The sequence below is a fragment of the Onychostoma macrolepis genome, chromosome 23 (genome assembly GCF_012432095.1).
Source record: "Onychostoma macrolepis isolate SWU-2019 chromosome 23, ASM1243209v1, whole genome shotgun sequence".
Taxonomy (NCBI): domain Eukaryota; kingdom Metazoa; phylum Chordata; class Actinopteri; order Cypriniformes; family Cyprinidae; genus Onychostoma; species Onychostoma macrolepis.
Genome location: NC_081177.1, coordinates 18,040,405 through 18,056,378, shown reverse-complemented (window position 1 = coordinate 18,056,378; position 15,974 = coordinate 18,040,405). Strand labels below are relative to the sequence as shown.

The 15,974-nt window shown below is 38.7% G+C and overlaps 1 protein-coding gene across 1 annotated transcript in view; it reads left to right on the top strand.

The window, feature by feature from the left end:
• Positions 1-47: 47 nt before the first annotated feature.
• Positions 48-15,974, top strand: part of flna (filamin A, alpha (actin binding protein 280)) — a 36,741-nt gene continuing 20,814 nt past the window's right edge. The window contains exons 1-2 of the mRNA XM_058763206.1: positions 48-188; positions 3,792-4,273. Of these exons, the coding sequence (XP_058619189.1) occupies positions 3,895-4,273 (379 nt within the window). The 5' untranslated portion in view covers positions 48-188; positions 3,792-3,894. The remainder of the gene's footprint in view (positions 189-3,791; positions 4,274-15,974) is intronic.

Genomic DNA, 15,974 nt, shown 5'->3' with positions numbered 1-15,974 from the left:
TAGTGTTTTTTCTCGAGTTCAGCGAGCAAGCTTTTCCTCCAGGGACACTCGTCGGCTCCGGGAGGGTCGTACAGTGAGTTTTCTGCACTGTGCTCCAGTCAAGTTCACTCTCCGCTGCCTGTGCCACACGCAGACTCTGAAGGGATACAGGAACAAGAGTTAGCCTACTTCAAGACAAGCATCAAAATGTAAGTTATAAAACCTCTATTCACTGATGCGGGGCATGTTTTGTCTTGCATTAAGCGCTTTTGAGCCTGGTCAGCTTACTTTTATTCCGGTTCTGCGTCAAATCTTAGTTCGTTTAGGGTTAAAAATCACTGACGCAGACTTTCACCACTAAACGTCTTGTATTTTGCGTAAATGTTTCTTGTAGCGGGATGAGTGAAGGGCGTGCGGCGTAGTGTCCGTAATTGTACTCAATGACTGAATATCATATTCTTGCTTACTTTTAAGTGTCCTGCATGCTTAACGACATGCGAGGGCGTACCGAGCCTATACAATATTGCAAAAATTAGGAGGCTAGATAAAACGAAACAAGCTAACGATAATTAAAAATTAAGTTATATTAAAGGCTGTGTAGGCTCTGTAAATGCTAATCCAAATATTAATATTTAGGCTAATTCATATTAATATTGCATGTCATTTACAAAAAGTGTATAAATCCGATGCTCTTTAGATGTTTTGGCGCATCACTGTCGTAATCTAATTAAGGCCTCCTCACCAAATAAGGGAAAATATGGAAAGGTCCGCGCGCCCTTCATCCTTTGAAGTGATAGTTGCGCGCGCCCCCCCATGCTCGAGGAAAATCTTGCACGAAACATCGCGACCTCACCTGGATGACAGTCGAGAGACAGTAGGGCTCGTACAAAAACATTAGGTTTTACAGCATTTTTTTCCCCTTTGTAGGGGAGAACAGGGCTAGATATCACAAGAGCTATATATCAGTAAATGTCAAGTAAAAAAAATCCCCATTTACAGAAATGTGTGTTTTCTCCAGAAGTCGTTTTGTATGTTGGATTCAAAAACACATAGCTCAAACCCGTCTTAAATCGGGGTTATTTTGGTGAATTATGTCCTCCAAAATAAAATTACAGTATCATTATATTTTTGTTATAGCTGTTGGTTAAATAAGTGAGCACAATAAAACCACACTGGCATACATTCAGACAAGCCAAATATGAATGAAAGCATATTTCATTTGAAAGGTTGGATTGTGTTTGTGAAAATTGACATTTCTTTAAAATAAATGTGAGGGTGGGGGAAGTTGTCACATTTAATTTATATTTAGCAGGATCCATTGTGACAACTCAGTATTCATTGTGTATTTTTTTTCCCGGGCAACAGTGGTCGAAACGTTCAGTAGATTTTTTTATCCAAGATTTTAAGGTATATGCTTAAATTCACTATCAAACGTAAACCTGCCCTGAGGAATATTCACTGCAGTACAAAAATGTGACAACTAGCCCCTGTCACATGCAGTGTTATAATTATTGTGTTTAAAATAATATAAAATACAACTTAGCTGCTCATATTTTTCTGTTTGGTTTCCATGGGCACAGATGCAATAACAAAGCCACATCCTGTTGACGAAAAAGAATAAAACACCTTTACAAAAATACCCATAGTGCCGTTCTCCCCCTCAGTGTGTAATCTGTGTTTTTCACTAGTGCAGATGAGATGCACATCAGTCTTTGCGGCTGACAGCCAGTTTGTGGGCTAACCACACTTTTCAGCATGGCTGAATCATGGCATCACGTGCCATCTCCACTTCACTATTTTGACAAGTATCTGTCCTCAAATGAACCAAACGTTATAATGATTATACTAAAGACAAATTATTACATTTATCTTGGTTGAACTCACTACACTGATACCATGTTTTGATGATATCACAGTAATGAAACGTTTTAAATTAATAATGATTATTATTATTATTAGGGTTTCCTTCAGCTCAGAGTTAATATCCTTCTGTCATCAGAGAGACTGGGGAGTGTAACACAGTGTTCCTTTCAGCTATGTGCCTCAAATAATATTCCCATATTTGTCTGGTGCATATTAGAGTATTTTAGAAAACTGTACAATCCCATTTTGTGCAATATTTTGAGTCCTGTAAAAATACACTGGAAAACCCATCCTGTCTGGGATAATAAATAAATAATTTTTATTTATTATTATTTATTTATTTATTTTTAAATACTTTAAATTTGTAGCTTGTGTGAATGTTATATATTACATTTAAAAAAGAGAACCTGCTGATTCAGATGATTCAAGCTCTTTCATTTAGCATCCATGATTGAATAAAATTATAATCTGGACGTAAAATATTGCTTTATATATATATATATATATATATATATATATATATATTTGTTTTTTTTTACCATCAATAAGCATTGTATGTGGCTAACATAAAATCAGCCTGTCGTACTTCATATTTCCTGCAGGTGACGCCAGACTACAATATGGCTTCAGTAGTGGCTTGTTCTGAACGCCTGACTTGTTTGTTCATCCTTTGTTTCTGAGCAACTGGCCTATTTACAGTTAGACTGCATTGTGGACATGACAAGATCACTTGGGGGTTGAGAACAATAGGCCATTGGTGATGTTGTTAACTGGAAATAAAACCAATGAAATATAAAGTTATCTGAGGACTATGAGTTATGAATGAAGTTCATGATCTTGAGCCTGACATGAAGTAACCTTATCGGTTGTGAGACTGTAATGAAAGCTTAATGACAAGTCTGAGCATTTCTTCTTCTCATCTAATGCTCTGCTAGAAATATAAAGTTTTCCCTGAGCATAAATATGAAGAGACAAAGAATGAGAGCAAGAGTATAACACGAGTATATGTGGTTATGTAGATGTTTTATGATGGGGGCGGGGAATTGGAGAGGGGTCAGGGGGGCATCGGTGGCTCATTACATGAAGGGCATTCCACAGATTCTCCTGGAGAGACAAACGCTGAAAAAAGCTCTAAAGGGAAACATTCTTTTTGGACTGCGTCCTCACACACTGTTTTGGCTCATTTGCCTTATTTAGTCAAATGTGGGATTAATGCAGTTCTAAATTGTTCTGTTTTGTAATTTTCTCCTACAAAATGGCTACAAGGAGGATAGAGATCCGGCCAAGATTTTTATTTGCACACCTTGGGTATTCAAACACCTCTTTAGACATATTTTCAACTTTCTTACTCATCTACTGTGAATTTTTACTTAGGTTATTTGGACACCTTATCCAACTGCAGTTCATAATTTGATAATTGGTGGCATTACATCAACACACGAATATGGCAAAGTAGAACATTTGCTTAGATTTAGTCTGGACTTTATCTAGGCTATATGTGTTGATAAATGCATAAAGTGAAACACTATTTTAGTACTAATTAAATAAAAAATATGACAAAATATATACATAATGTAGATTAACAGAGCTTTAAATGCTGTGTAACACAAATGATTTATGTAATTGAAATCTCTTTCTTACGTCAAAAGAGGTATATTTTGAGTATTTTTGTCAGTACATGACATGCAACAGAGGTTTATGCACACTAGACATCCCGTGAATGCTGTATCATGCGAGCTGTTTTCAGACCACTTACCGTTCACCTACAGTTAAAACGACTAAATGAATGACACACTTCAACAACTTCTTAAAAACTGAATAAGTTTTATAAAAAATATGTTTGAAAATGTCTATGTACTTCGAGCCATGTGTCGATGAGAAACACAAATGTGATTAAACGCATATGTATTTTAGCCTGATTTCAGTCAATTCTTTGTTTTCCCTTCTAGTCACATAACTTTGGAAAGAAGAGCACACAAATTGTACAATTCCACAAGACTCCACCCAAAAAGCGAGACAGCGAATTAGTGCAGGAGACCCGAGTCGATAAAAATGAGTCAACACACACGCCCCCACCAGTCGAGCGCCGCCGCCGCTCCCCTATCCAACGCTTCTCTCTCCCCGGACAAGGACGCAGACATGCCCGCTACAGAGAAAGATCTCGCCGAGGACGCGCCATGGAAGAAGATCCAGCAAAACACATTCACGCGTTGGTGCAACGAGCATCTGAAATGTGTCAATAAGCGCATAGCGAACCTGCAGACGGACCTGAGCGATGGGCTCCGGCTGATCGCGCTTCTGGAGGTGCTCAGCCAGAAGAAGATGTTCCGCAAGTACAACCAGCGCCCCACGTTCAGGCAGATGCAGCTGGAGAACGTCTCTGTGGCTCTGGAGTTCCTCGACAGGGAAAACATCAAGCTGGTGTCTATAGGTATGTTCTGATTTTAATCGAACGTTGCACTTTATTAAATACAGTATAAGCTGTAAAACAAAGTTTGTGGCATCCAATATGACCCGGTATTTGGCCAACAAACAGGGCATGAAATTTTAGGCAGGCCACAAAATAACGGGAAAGAATGATGGGAATCAAGGCCTTTATGGCCACGGATTGTTTTGTGTACAGTTGTGTGGTTGCCTCACAAGTTGCACGTGTTTTGTGAACTTTTTATAACTTGTTGTCCAAGCAGAGGGTTGTGAAAATAAGATAAGATTGCTTTAATCGCCTTTGCAGTAGAGAATCTGACAAAGAAGCGAGGAACCACAGTCGCTCCATTCAACTGTTGTAAGTCCAGCCCCGAATGTCGTAAAGCAGCAGCAGCAGCAGACATCGTGGCGAATAGTTTAGGGTGGTTTTAACCCTGGTTTGAGTGCTGAATGAATCCAAACTCGACAAGTGCACCACAACTTTGTTTTCTACATTGATGCAGTAAGAGAGCTGTAAGGCGAAAAGGGTGGAAAAACTGTACTGTTCCTCATAATGGGGATGTTCACTTCCTACGCTTTTGGCTTTTATTTCGGTGAAGTTTGCTTTTTGGCTTTTTTGTTGTCCGTGTCAATTGTTTTTATTGTAGTTCTCAGTGAACATGGCGTTCGCCGGTGGAACAAAGTATAATTATCGATCCGCGAGGACACGCCTTCCCCTCATGAGGAGCACAGCTGTCTTCATCAAAATTTAATGTGGTTGTTTTGGGTGTCGACGGTTTGACGGAGGCATTAGAACATAAAGTTGCACAACATCGCTTGTGTTCGAGATGTCGAGACACGGATTCATTCAGTGCTGGTTGTGATTGATTGATGACTAACACAGTGACACGCCCTCCAGTTTATGGCTCATTTCAGACACAAGCGAGTGAATCTGTACGGGATCATTGGTTCAATAAATGCGTACAGTCTGATACTGAATTAGATTTGGAAATTAATTAATTTTTTTCCCCCAACCGTTTTGAGCATATATTCAATGACAATGGATGTTTGACAAGCATGACTATAAATATTGCATTATATAATTGACTTATCTACATCTAACTCAAGTTCATTCAAACAAGATTGCATTAAGCATTTCCCCTTATTACAAAACAAATTGCTCAGCATAATAAGAGAGAAGCGCAGTTATTGTAGTGAGATTTAATTTGAAATTGTCCTTTTTTGCTTTAATGACAGCACTCAAAGTATCATAAGTTTTACGCAAACCTGTGGTTTTCATGTTCTCCTACTTTATTTTAGAGAATCTTGAGCTTCAGTGGCGCAAAATCTACTATCTGTACACTATTTGCATCTTCGATTCACTTCCTAGAAATAGTGTCGTATCTCTAGTTGTTCTCTTCATAAATTCTATATTTGAGGTTTTTCAAAAACCTAAACATTTTTTCAAATTTCCAAGTTTAAACTAGCTTTTGAATTCCAAGATTTTCAGTCCTGATAGATCATTCTCCCTTAGTGTTTTAGTATAATTTGTTCTCTTCCGGAAGCCCATGCTTTCATCAGTAGTGCCACAACCCAATTGCTGTAGGGTTTTGCTCCTAATGGGAGAGTTTTCCAACAGCGCCCAGAGGGCATAAATAAACATCCTTTTAAATGGTGCAATCAAAGATTATTCCGCAATTGCTCAATATTTGTACTTCGAAACACCTTCATCCCTTACTGTTAATGAGCAAACAGTTTTCCTGGACTGAGTTGCTCACCCACAGATGATGGTGGACAGCCAGTGAGTTATTTGCATCCTTTAGGAATTCAATATGCTTATTGTTTGGGGAATGGGTTCTAGTCATTGCTGTTCTTTTGTAACAGGAACTGTTTGTATGATTGGCAATGTTCTTGCTTTGTAATAAGAACATTGCAACATGAGTGTACAGAGAATTACTGAGCAAGCATAAAGGTGGTATGCGTGTACCCCTGTCATGACAGGCCACATATTTTACCTGTCTATACGAATATAGTGCTGCCTTCCAAAGCCCGGAAGAGCATGACAGCCCTGTATCTCTGTCTTCATCTGGGTGGGGCTCATAAAAGAGCTTTCAAGTGTGAAGCCTAGAGACTGCTAATCTGTTTCTTCATCTTGCATGTTAGTACTTAAATGTGACGTAACAAAACATGATCTTGATCAGCATAGCCTTTTTAACCATATTTAGGACACTTAAGAACATTTGACGCTGTTCAACAAAGAAGTTGCTCAATATCTTGTCTCAGTTGAGGTGATTTTAAAATGCAATAATTCAAAATAAGTCCAGTACAATGAGTTTGAGTATGATTGTCTTAGTTAAGCTTGTCAAAATGAGTTACAAGTAAAGACTTGATTCTGTTGTGTAGGTGAAGTGTATGCCTAGAGGTGCAGAATAGAGAAACTTTATGTAATGGTTCTGAGCATCTGAAATGCTGTAAACCGAAGATTCCTTTTGAATTGGTTTTGTTCTGACCACTTGAGGTTGTTGTCGGGTTTAAGCCTTTCCCTGGTCATCACATTTAATTTTTAAATATTCTCACTATAACACGCACTTAGCTTTTCAGTGTTTTTATTTGTAGAAAGCAGAAGTTAAGCTTAATTTTGTCAATGTAAACATTTTATTTATAAAGACATGGAGCTAAATGGAGAGGCATGTAGTTATTTAACAAGGTTAATAGCTGAGGGAGGCTTCCTGATGTTCCTTTGCTTTATTGCTAATGCCAGGATTTCCTGTTCGTTTGGGCAACAGTCCTGTGGCAATGGAGCTCAGCAGTGGGGCACTTTTTTTCAGCTGCCTTTGTTGCAGAAGTATTTTTCCCATTCATTTTCTCCATGGGGATTAAAAAAACTGAATAAAGTTCTAAGACATAAACCAAGCCAACCAGCTCTGAGATAAAACTCAACCTTAGATTTTGATTTGAAAGCTAAAAAAAAAGTATCCAATAGTAGGAAGCCTGACTTAATTATATCATGCACAATGCTTCATGAGAATGGGAGTTTGCCGCTGAACTCTTTTGGCATGGGTTTTCCATGGTTATAGTGACGGCTTTGTGGATCCTGTTCAGGATTACTGGTAGTTCTATGCTAGATGTTGAACATGAACTCGCTCTATAGATGCATATATTGCTGCTTAATCTCTGAGCTCTGTTGTGAAAGGCGAAAATGAAATGGATTTTACTTCTGGAACCCAACTGCTGCACTCTAGTGCTCCTGAACAGAACTTTTACATCACTGCAGCTGCTTTAAATATGAGAAACTCAAGATGGCGTAAACTGAAGTACAATGGGTGTACTTATGCCTACTTGCACCAGCGAATAAGTGGCATGTGTGCGTGATTTTGTACCCTCACACCCTTCACCACACTGGAAAGCACCCTATGGCAAGTCTCGCAACCCAGCCTCAGTGTGGTTTTACCGTTTTCATTTGTATCGTCAGTGCTCTTTTAATTGGTCACACTTGAACCTCCAAATTTCTGCATAAACAAAAGAATAAGGTGATTTTGCACTTGAATGTCTCTGTGACTCAGAAGAAGTTCCACTTTACAGAAAAAGTTTTTTTAAGGTCGTTGTCACCCTACTAGACAACCGCTGCATGGAAACCACATGAAGACATCTGCCACGCGCTCCGTATTCTCCGAAAAGCCTCATGACTACAAACCGAGACAGACAAATAGGTAGGTAGGCCGGGTAAACAGGGACTCAACCAGGAGTGGAGACTGTGAATAAGGTTGAGTAAAATAGAATGTGGTTAGGCAATCGATGAAAGGGGGAAAAACTCTTCCTCTGCTGAGCATAGATTGCTGTAATTCAGTTTTTCCTCCTCCTCTTGGAGATAAGAAATTGAATTTGGCTGAAGTTAAGCTAATGCAGAGAAATGGGGTGTTTTTTGTTATATTTTTAGACTGAGCATATGACTTGCTCATTTTGGTTGAAGAGAGGTGGGTCAAAGGGAGATGGACTGCAAATTAGAGAAGTGCAAGTGGGATGGTGTTGGGGGGTGTTTCCTAATGGGTATAATTGCATGGCACTTCCTTGATCTGACAACCCATAAAAGAATGCATGACCAATTTTTATTTATTTTTACATTCTAGTGTAAGACTACTTTCAAGGATCGTATAATGGAGATTGTAGGGTGATTCACTCTTGATGTTTTAAGGAAAGAATCCAGCACAATTGGCACTTATCTGATTGTCCCAAGGCATTTATCTCCATGCTTATTTAAGAGCAGAGATTTATGTTCGCAGTCACACTGGCAGAACTACTGATGAACGGAAATATCGCTGAACATGGCCACATCTTTAGTGATCTCGTTAAAATGTAGGCTGGCCTTGTATGTCTGTGATATATTGATTGTGGCACTAAACACGCTCTATTGACTTGACAATGAAAATCGTATGTTTAAAATAGACAGATACACTCCTGGACTTTTTTTTTTCTTTTTGAGGTGAAGTTGATGGAGCTGGGTTCTGTCCAGCCACTAAAGAACCAAGCCAAATGACAATCCAGCTCTGTCAATATGGGGTTTTACAAAAGCACTACCACAGCAGTTTTCTGCTCTAGTCAGTTTTCCCTCCCTCACTCCTTCTCTTCCTTTCTCTGCCGCCTCCTGTTCCCTCCCTCTCCCAGCTGTAATCAGAAACCCCTGTGCAAGGGAATGGGTGGCCTGCCAGGATCAAGTTTGCTTCTGCCCTTTTAAGGCTAAAAAACCAAGGGGAACATTTCCAGAGAGAGAGTGAGTGAGAGAGAGGGAGGAAAGGAGGGAGGGACATTTGGAAGTCGTAGAAAGTAGAAAAGGAAGTTTTCTTGCAGAGTTCATGCTCCTAAAATCGTGTATTGGATGTGCTCTGTTTTGAAAACCAAAGCCGGGACGAAGAGAATTTGACATTTCTGCACCACATGGTCCTCATTAAGATCTGCAGCACAACAGTTGTTTTCATGCTTTTTTTTTTAGGTTCTTCAAACTGCAGATGTTGGAGATAAAAGAAACATGCTGACAAGCACTAGTGGAATTGTGGGTGACCCATGTGGTGAAAGTTTATCATGGCGTTATACTGAAATATAACATTGAATCACATGTTATATCTTAGAAAATCCAGGCACCCCTAGTTAACGCTCTTAAAGTTGGCATTAAGTGGAAATTATCTTTTTCTGTTGTCCATTTTATAGATTCATCCATGCGTAGGTTTTAGGGGTGGGAGGGAAAAAAAATCAATTTTTAAAACGATTTAAAAAATCTGTTGGTTTAGGTTACCTCAGAATCTATTTTTATTTCATTATTTTATTTTTCCTAAGAGGTGGTGGGGAGAAGTTAGCGCTTTGTAATTCCAACAGAGGGTGAAATGTATAGCGGTTAGGGTTTAGTCTTGAAGCAGCACTGCGCAGACGATCAGCATATGACAAAGTACCGCGAGAGCGATTCGAAAGCATGCAGAGCGTCTGCTCTCTGTAGCTCTCGCGGGGCTGTGATGTCTTACAACGATCGTTCTTTGGCGCAGTGCCGCTGCATTAGATGAAGTCATATACATTTAAAGCCGGCGCGAGAAAACAAAACCATGACGGAGGCAGAGGATCAAACCTCTTACAGAATTCTTTCTGCAGCTTCATGTTTTGAATCCCAACTGCTGGGAAAACATGACTAGCACTTTATTTTATTTCAGAAATGTTTGTTTTCTTTTCTTTTTTCTGCTAATTTTTTTTTAACACTTGACTATTTTATTCATGTGCGAGTTCAGGGTTTTGATACTTTAAAGTTTCATGGTTCAAGGTACTTTATATATACATTTATACAACATATAAATGTTTAGAAAGATGTGATGCGTTGTTTTTGTTAATATGACTCCTCGTATACAGTCTCTTTTAAGGGTATAATCAACTATTTTCCATTGTCTACTCTTTTTAATAAGCAAACAAATCATAAATTGTAATATCGAATCACGATAGTGACTGCTAAGATGGTTTTTTTTTTTTTTTTTTTTATAAATGTGACAGTCTTTATATTAAGTGTATCATTCAACTTTTTGCCATGGTCTAGAGTTAAAAACAAAAATCGCAACACAGCAATATCGAATTGCAATACTTGTAGAATCAAATTTCTTTAATAAATCGCAATGCATATCGGCACCCAAGTATCGTGATAGTTTCGAATCGGGAGGTAGGTGTATCATCCCATCCCTAATAGGTTTCTTCTCGTAACTAATCAAATGACAGCATTATCCAATCACATAGTCCGCTTAAACCTGCCCTGTTCTTCCAATCAGCTGCAAGCGCTCATTCAGATTTGCCTCCATCCAATCATCAACTGATGGCCGGGACCAAGTCCTGCCCTACTTAAAAACAATTCATGATAATCAGTTGTCTTCCGTTACTCTCAAATGTAACTTCCATTAAAGTGATAGTTTAACAGTGTTGGGAGGGTTACTTTGGTAATGTAATGGGTTACATATTACCCTACTTAAAATGTAATAAGTAGTGTAACTTTTCAATTACTTTATAAAAGTAATGTAACTGATTACTTTTACTTTTCTAAATTTCTAATGCTCTCAACTGTTAATCATTTTCAAACATGTAAAGCAGACACTGATTACTGTCAGACTTTCAAAATCCTTCATCACTTGAATTAAGATTATAATATTTAAATTAAGGGAGACGTTGGATGCCAAATATCTTCATTTGCATATAAATGAGTCTTGGCAGTGTGTGGACAAAACCACCCTACAATGATAAATTATCAAGCCATTTTGATTTTGGAGTGAATAACCAGCCCTCTCTTCCACCTTCAATACCACTACTGAGGTGAGACCCTTGAGCAAGGCACCGAACCCCAAGCTGCTCCTCGGGTGCTGCAGCAATATGGCTGCCCACTGCTCCGGGTGTATGTTCACAGTGTGTGTGCGCACGCACTTGGGTTAAATGCAGAGCACAAATTCCGAGTATGGGTCACCATACTTGGCCACACTTCACTTTCACTAAATCAGTTTATGTCTGGCTGCGCATATAATTTTGCTCCAGACTGTTTTCTGAATGAGGGACAATTCAAGGCAGGTTTTGTTAAAAAGTTAACTCAAGGATGGATCAGTACCCACTGTTCATGATCCAGCTGCACCTCCAGAAGAAGCAAGTCTCACATTTTATATTTTATGATTATTTGCGAATCGTGTTTGATCTTCCACAGAAGAGAGGAGAGGGGTGAGCAGAGCTCATTAGCATGTAAAGTGATATGCAGCGAAACAAGGTGCTGTGAACAGCTGTTTTTGACAAGGTAAAAAGGGTGTTGTTTTCATGACCACTGAGACCATTTCGAAAAGACCCTAAAGAATCATACCAACTTGTGGAAAATGGGTATCCGATGTCCCCTTTGAAGCACAGCCACCACAAAATCAGACTTATTTTAAAATCCTTCTGAGGTTAAATACAGATTTAAAGTCATAAGATATAGTTTAATAGCTATGATACTGTTTCTGAAATCAAATCTTTGCATAGTTATGACCGGAGACACTGGCATCTAACAATGCCTTATAAAAAAAAATAAAAAAATCTAAAAATAAAGCATATAAATAAACCCATATAGGAAATATAAGAGTTATCGGATAAGCATGTTATAAGCTTCTGAAACAGTGTTTCATGTTTTGGAGCAGTCACTGCAATTTATGAAAGAAATCGCTTAAATCAGATGTAACCCCCTTTGTAATCCTTAACATTTTCATAAGTAACTAAATTAATTACACACTTTTTTTCTTAGTAACTGTAACTAATTACAATTACTTTAATTTTGTAATTAAATTACGTAATTCCATTACATGTAACTAGTTACTCATTTTTGGATTAATTAACATTCCAAACTTGTATTTATTTTTTCTTTCTGCAGAACAAACATTTTTAAAGAACATTGTGGTCCAAACAGCTTTGTTTTCCAGTGTTTGGACAAAATAAAACCCTTTTTTATTTATTTTTTTAAAATATCATCTTTTGTGTTCCACAGAGGAAAGCAATGTCTTTGTAGACTAAAGAAAGAGAAGGGCGGTCAGTACTGTCGAGTTTTCCATGTCTCTGATTGCATTTGTGTATAGACGTCCTGACCACGATGATAAGACCTTTTTGGAATGTGTGCAATTTCCTCAATCCTCCTCTACGGCCGTGTGCAAACACGAAACCCCCACTGCTGGAAAATGACCTCAACTTTGTGAATGAAAAGTTATCTGGCTAATTATCTTACTGAAATATGTGACTTTTCTTATGACATGCATCTCGGGATGAACACTCCTCATCCTCGGCGTGTGTTATGTTGTCCGGCAGTGTGGGGTCAAGGCTGAGGTGATTTGGCAGATCCAGACAGAGGGTGAGTCATGGGAATGAATCTGTGCTCTGATCCACTACTGATGACTCTGCACTCCCACATGGCTCGAACAGGAAGGCCACAACTTGCCAACCCTGTCTCTGTCCCGCCTTGTCCAAGTCCTTGGTTGTGTCTGAAAGCTTGGCAAGCAGAATATGGTGGTAGGAAGCAGATGTGAATCAAATGTTTGCATAACATTGTCTACCAAGATGCCTTCATTGGATTGGCAGCATATTGTTGCCTTTAAGCCACAATTATTTGTGTGTGGTCGATGGTTGGTGGAAAATAACGGCATCTGATGGAGCCGTGTAAATAAATTCATCTAAGAATATGACTCATGTCTCTGGAGAAATAAGCATTATGGTCACTAAATATTTTCTTTGGTTATCTTTAAATCTCTAGATTTGTTTTGGATCATCAGACATGATGTCATGATGCCTTCATGCAGAAAACATCAAGTTTAGTCATCGAGTGACTGGGCAGGAATGCCGCTTCCCTGGGTTTCGAACACAAGCCAACTTTGTCCTTTGTGTATTCACCGTCTTTTTCTGGTTCTCTTCCTCTCTTCTTTCCGTCATCTATCTCTCTCAGCCTCCTTTGATTTATCTTTTCTTACTCACTGCCAGCTTTCTCTCTCGGACGTGAGATTCATGTTTTGGGAATTTGATGGAGAGCTGAGAGCACAAATGTCCTTAAAAGGAATGAGTGTTCTGTGTGTTTCCTGCAGTGTGTGGTGGGAATGCTGCAGCAACACAGATTCCTGTCATGTTTCATATGTTTGCCATTGTGTGCAGTGCGTCACCGTGCCTGTGTCCCCCTCTGACCCCCACCCACTGCATTAGACATGGTTGAGGATGGTCATGTGGTCATGCGTGAACCAAGTTGATTAGTGAGGTCAGCCTGTCCATCTGGGGTGTTTTTTTTTTTTTTTTTTTAAATCTTTAATTTTAAAGCAGGAATTGCGACAGATGAACGTCTGACGGATTTTAGTGTGCTGCAAGCTCACCTTTACGGCCCACAAACATTGCGTGAGATGCTTTAAAAACAAAGAGGAGAAAAAAAAAAAGGCAATTATCTTAGAGAAACTAAAAAATGCTTCTGAATGTTGCTTTCACTTTTGTTCTTATACTCCTCATTCAACTGTTTATAAAATCAAGAACAGTGTATGTGAATGCCTCCTAAGAAATACTTTTGATCAATGCGGAACAAGACTCTAAATCAGTCTAATTACATAGGACTCATGCTGACTAGTAGACTTTGTTCAAACATCCCTAACCCCATCCCAAATGCACTTAACCCCAGTTCCAATGAGCATCAAGGTCTTTCCTGTGAATTTAACCATATGAAACGAACTGGCAAAAGATTTTGATAAATGTCAAAAGCAGATCAATTCCCAAGGCCCTAAAGGCCAAAAAAATGCTGCATGAAAAATAACTGTGGATCACTTTAATTGTACAGCCCTCAGGAAGGCTGTGTAAGCCCTGCCCTGCCTTAAGTTGATGGTAAGGTCCGCCTCTAATACCTTTAACAAGCGCCAACAAGTTCCCATGTAATAACACTCTCTTTTTGTTATTTCTGTCTTCTCTTCCCTCATAACAGTGAATCAGACTGTAATAGTCACTCATCATAGTCTGCACTATTGTATTATGCTGATTTGGGTTTGTTTCTAATATTTCACTTTTTTTTTTTTTTTTCTCGTCAGTACCCTTGTAGAAATAAGATTAATCATGGTCAAAGTCAGCACGATCTACAGGATGTTCCACTAGAGCTGACTCTGGAAGAATTTGGTGACGCTTAAACTTCCAGCATTAACCATAATGGCGCTTCTTTATGGGTCCATAAATTTCAATATATTGCTCCGATGCTGAAGCACATGCCCAGTGTGTTTGGTCTGTGAATAAAGGGATCAGAGAGGGTTCAATAGCACCTTCACCAGAAGCCAAGATGAATTCCAGCAGGCTCTGGGGGCTCATGGTTTGTAAACCGCACCGGGAGACCAGAACTAGAGAAAAATGCGAATGTATTACTTTACATGGCCAAACAAGCGCTGTTGGATGACTGGAATGGGTCGGGAGGGGTATAAAATGTTATGTGAGATCTCACAATATACAGCGCATTCATTTTGAGTCTATTTCTGAACCGATCAAATGCTTGCTTTCCTCCTTGAGACAATGATTTGCTCATAGATTGAGTTTTGCTATGTTTTAAAGGGGTAGTTTAGCCAAAAATCAAAATGGTAATTTATCTCACATCTCACATCAAAACCTTGATTTAAAGTTAACTGTAAAAATAATCCTTATGAGTCTATTCCAAGGGTTTGCCATATTTGAGCTCTATATAGGTGCGTTGATCTAAACTGGAATGAACTGCTTGATTCATATGAATTAGATATGAATTGTTTACGTTTTTATGAACTATTAGGAGCTTAAAAATTTTCAAAGAATTAATTAAAATAATATTCAATATTCAAAAAATAAACAATGCATTAACATTTAACCTAACAATGAGCGATTTAAAAATGTATACCATATTTTTCTTAATTGACATTTGGTCATTAAAATTAAACGGCTCCTTGTTAGTTCATGTTAGCTCAGTCAGTTCCATGAAATATTAACATACAACTCTTGTTTTTTTTTTTTGTTTTTTTTTCTTTATACTGTATTAGTAAGTTTTGAAATTAACGTTAATAAATTCTGAAATGAAGTGTACTGAACTTTCACAGTATGGTTTGTTCGAAAGTGTCACTTTGTTTATGAAATGCCAAATCATCATTTTTCAGTATGTCTGGGTTATATCGAAATAGTCTTCCCTCCCTTTGTCCCCTGCAAGGTTAACTGCATCTTCAGTGGAGCATGTGTCAGTTTAAACAGGAAGTTGCACTGCATTGCGCTGCCCTGCCCTGCCCAAGTCCTCCCCCAGGGCATGCGAGTGCTATCAAAGAACAATTATCCACATCTTCAAATGTCTTGATTCTCTCACTGTCCCAGCTTGGATTAGGCCTCATTTACGTACTAAATGCAGCATGGGATACAGCAAGAGTGTTCTGTTTGTGCTTTGAAGTTGTTTTGTCTCTTCTGCAACTCTGGATGCATGTGCAAGCATATAACCACACTTTGGATGGGCGTATGCTCTTGTTAAAGAGAAATGGCAGGGGAAAGGGAAGTGTGAAAGCATTGTATGAGGGTGGAGATCAGACTATGATCAGATCTTGATGTCGACACAGGGTGGAGTGACTAGAGGAGGAGATGGGTTTACATTTATTTCCATTTAGAGCAAACAATAAAAGGCTACCAGACTTCATCCGGCTCTCTTAGATTTCAAATTGAAATTTTGTCCTGAAATAATCCTCAGATGGGATGGT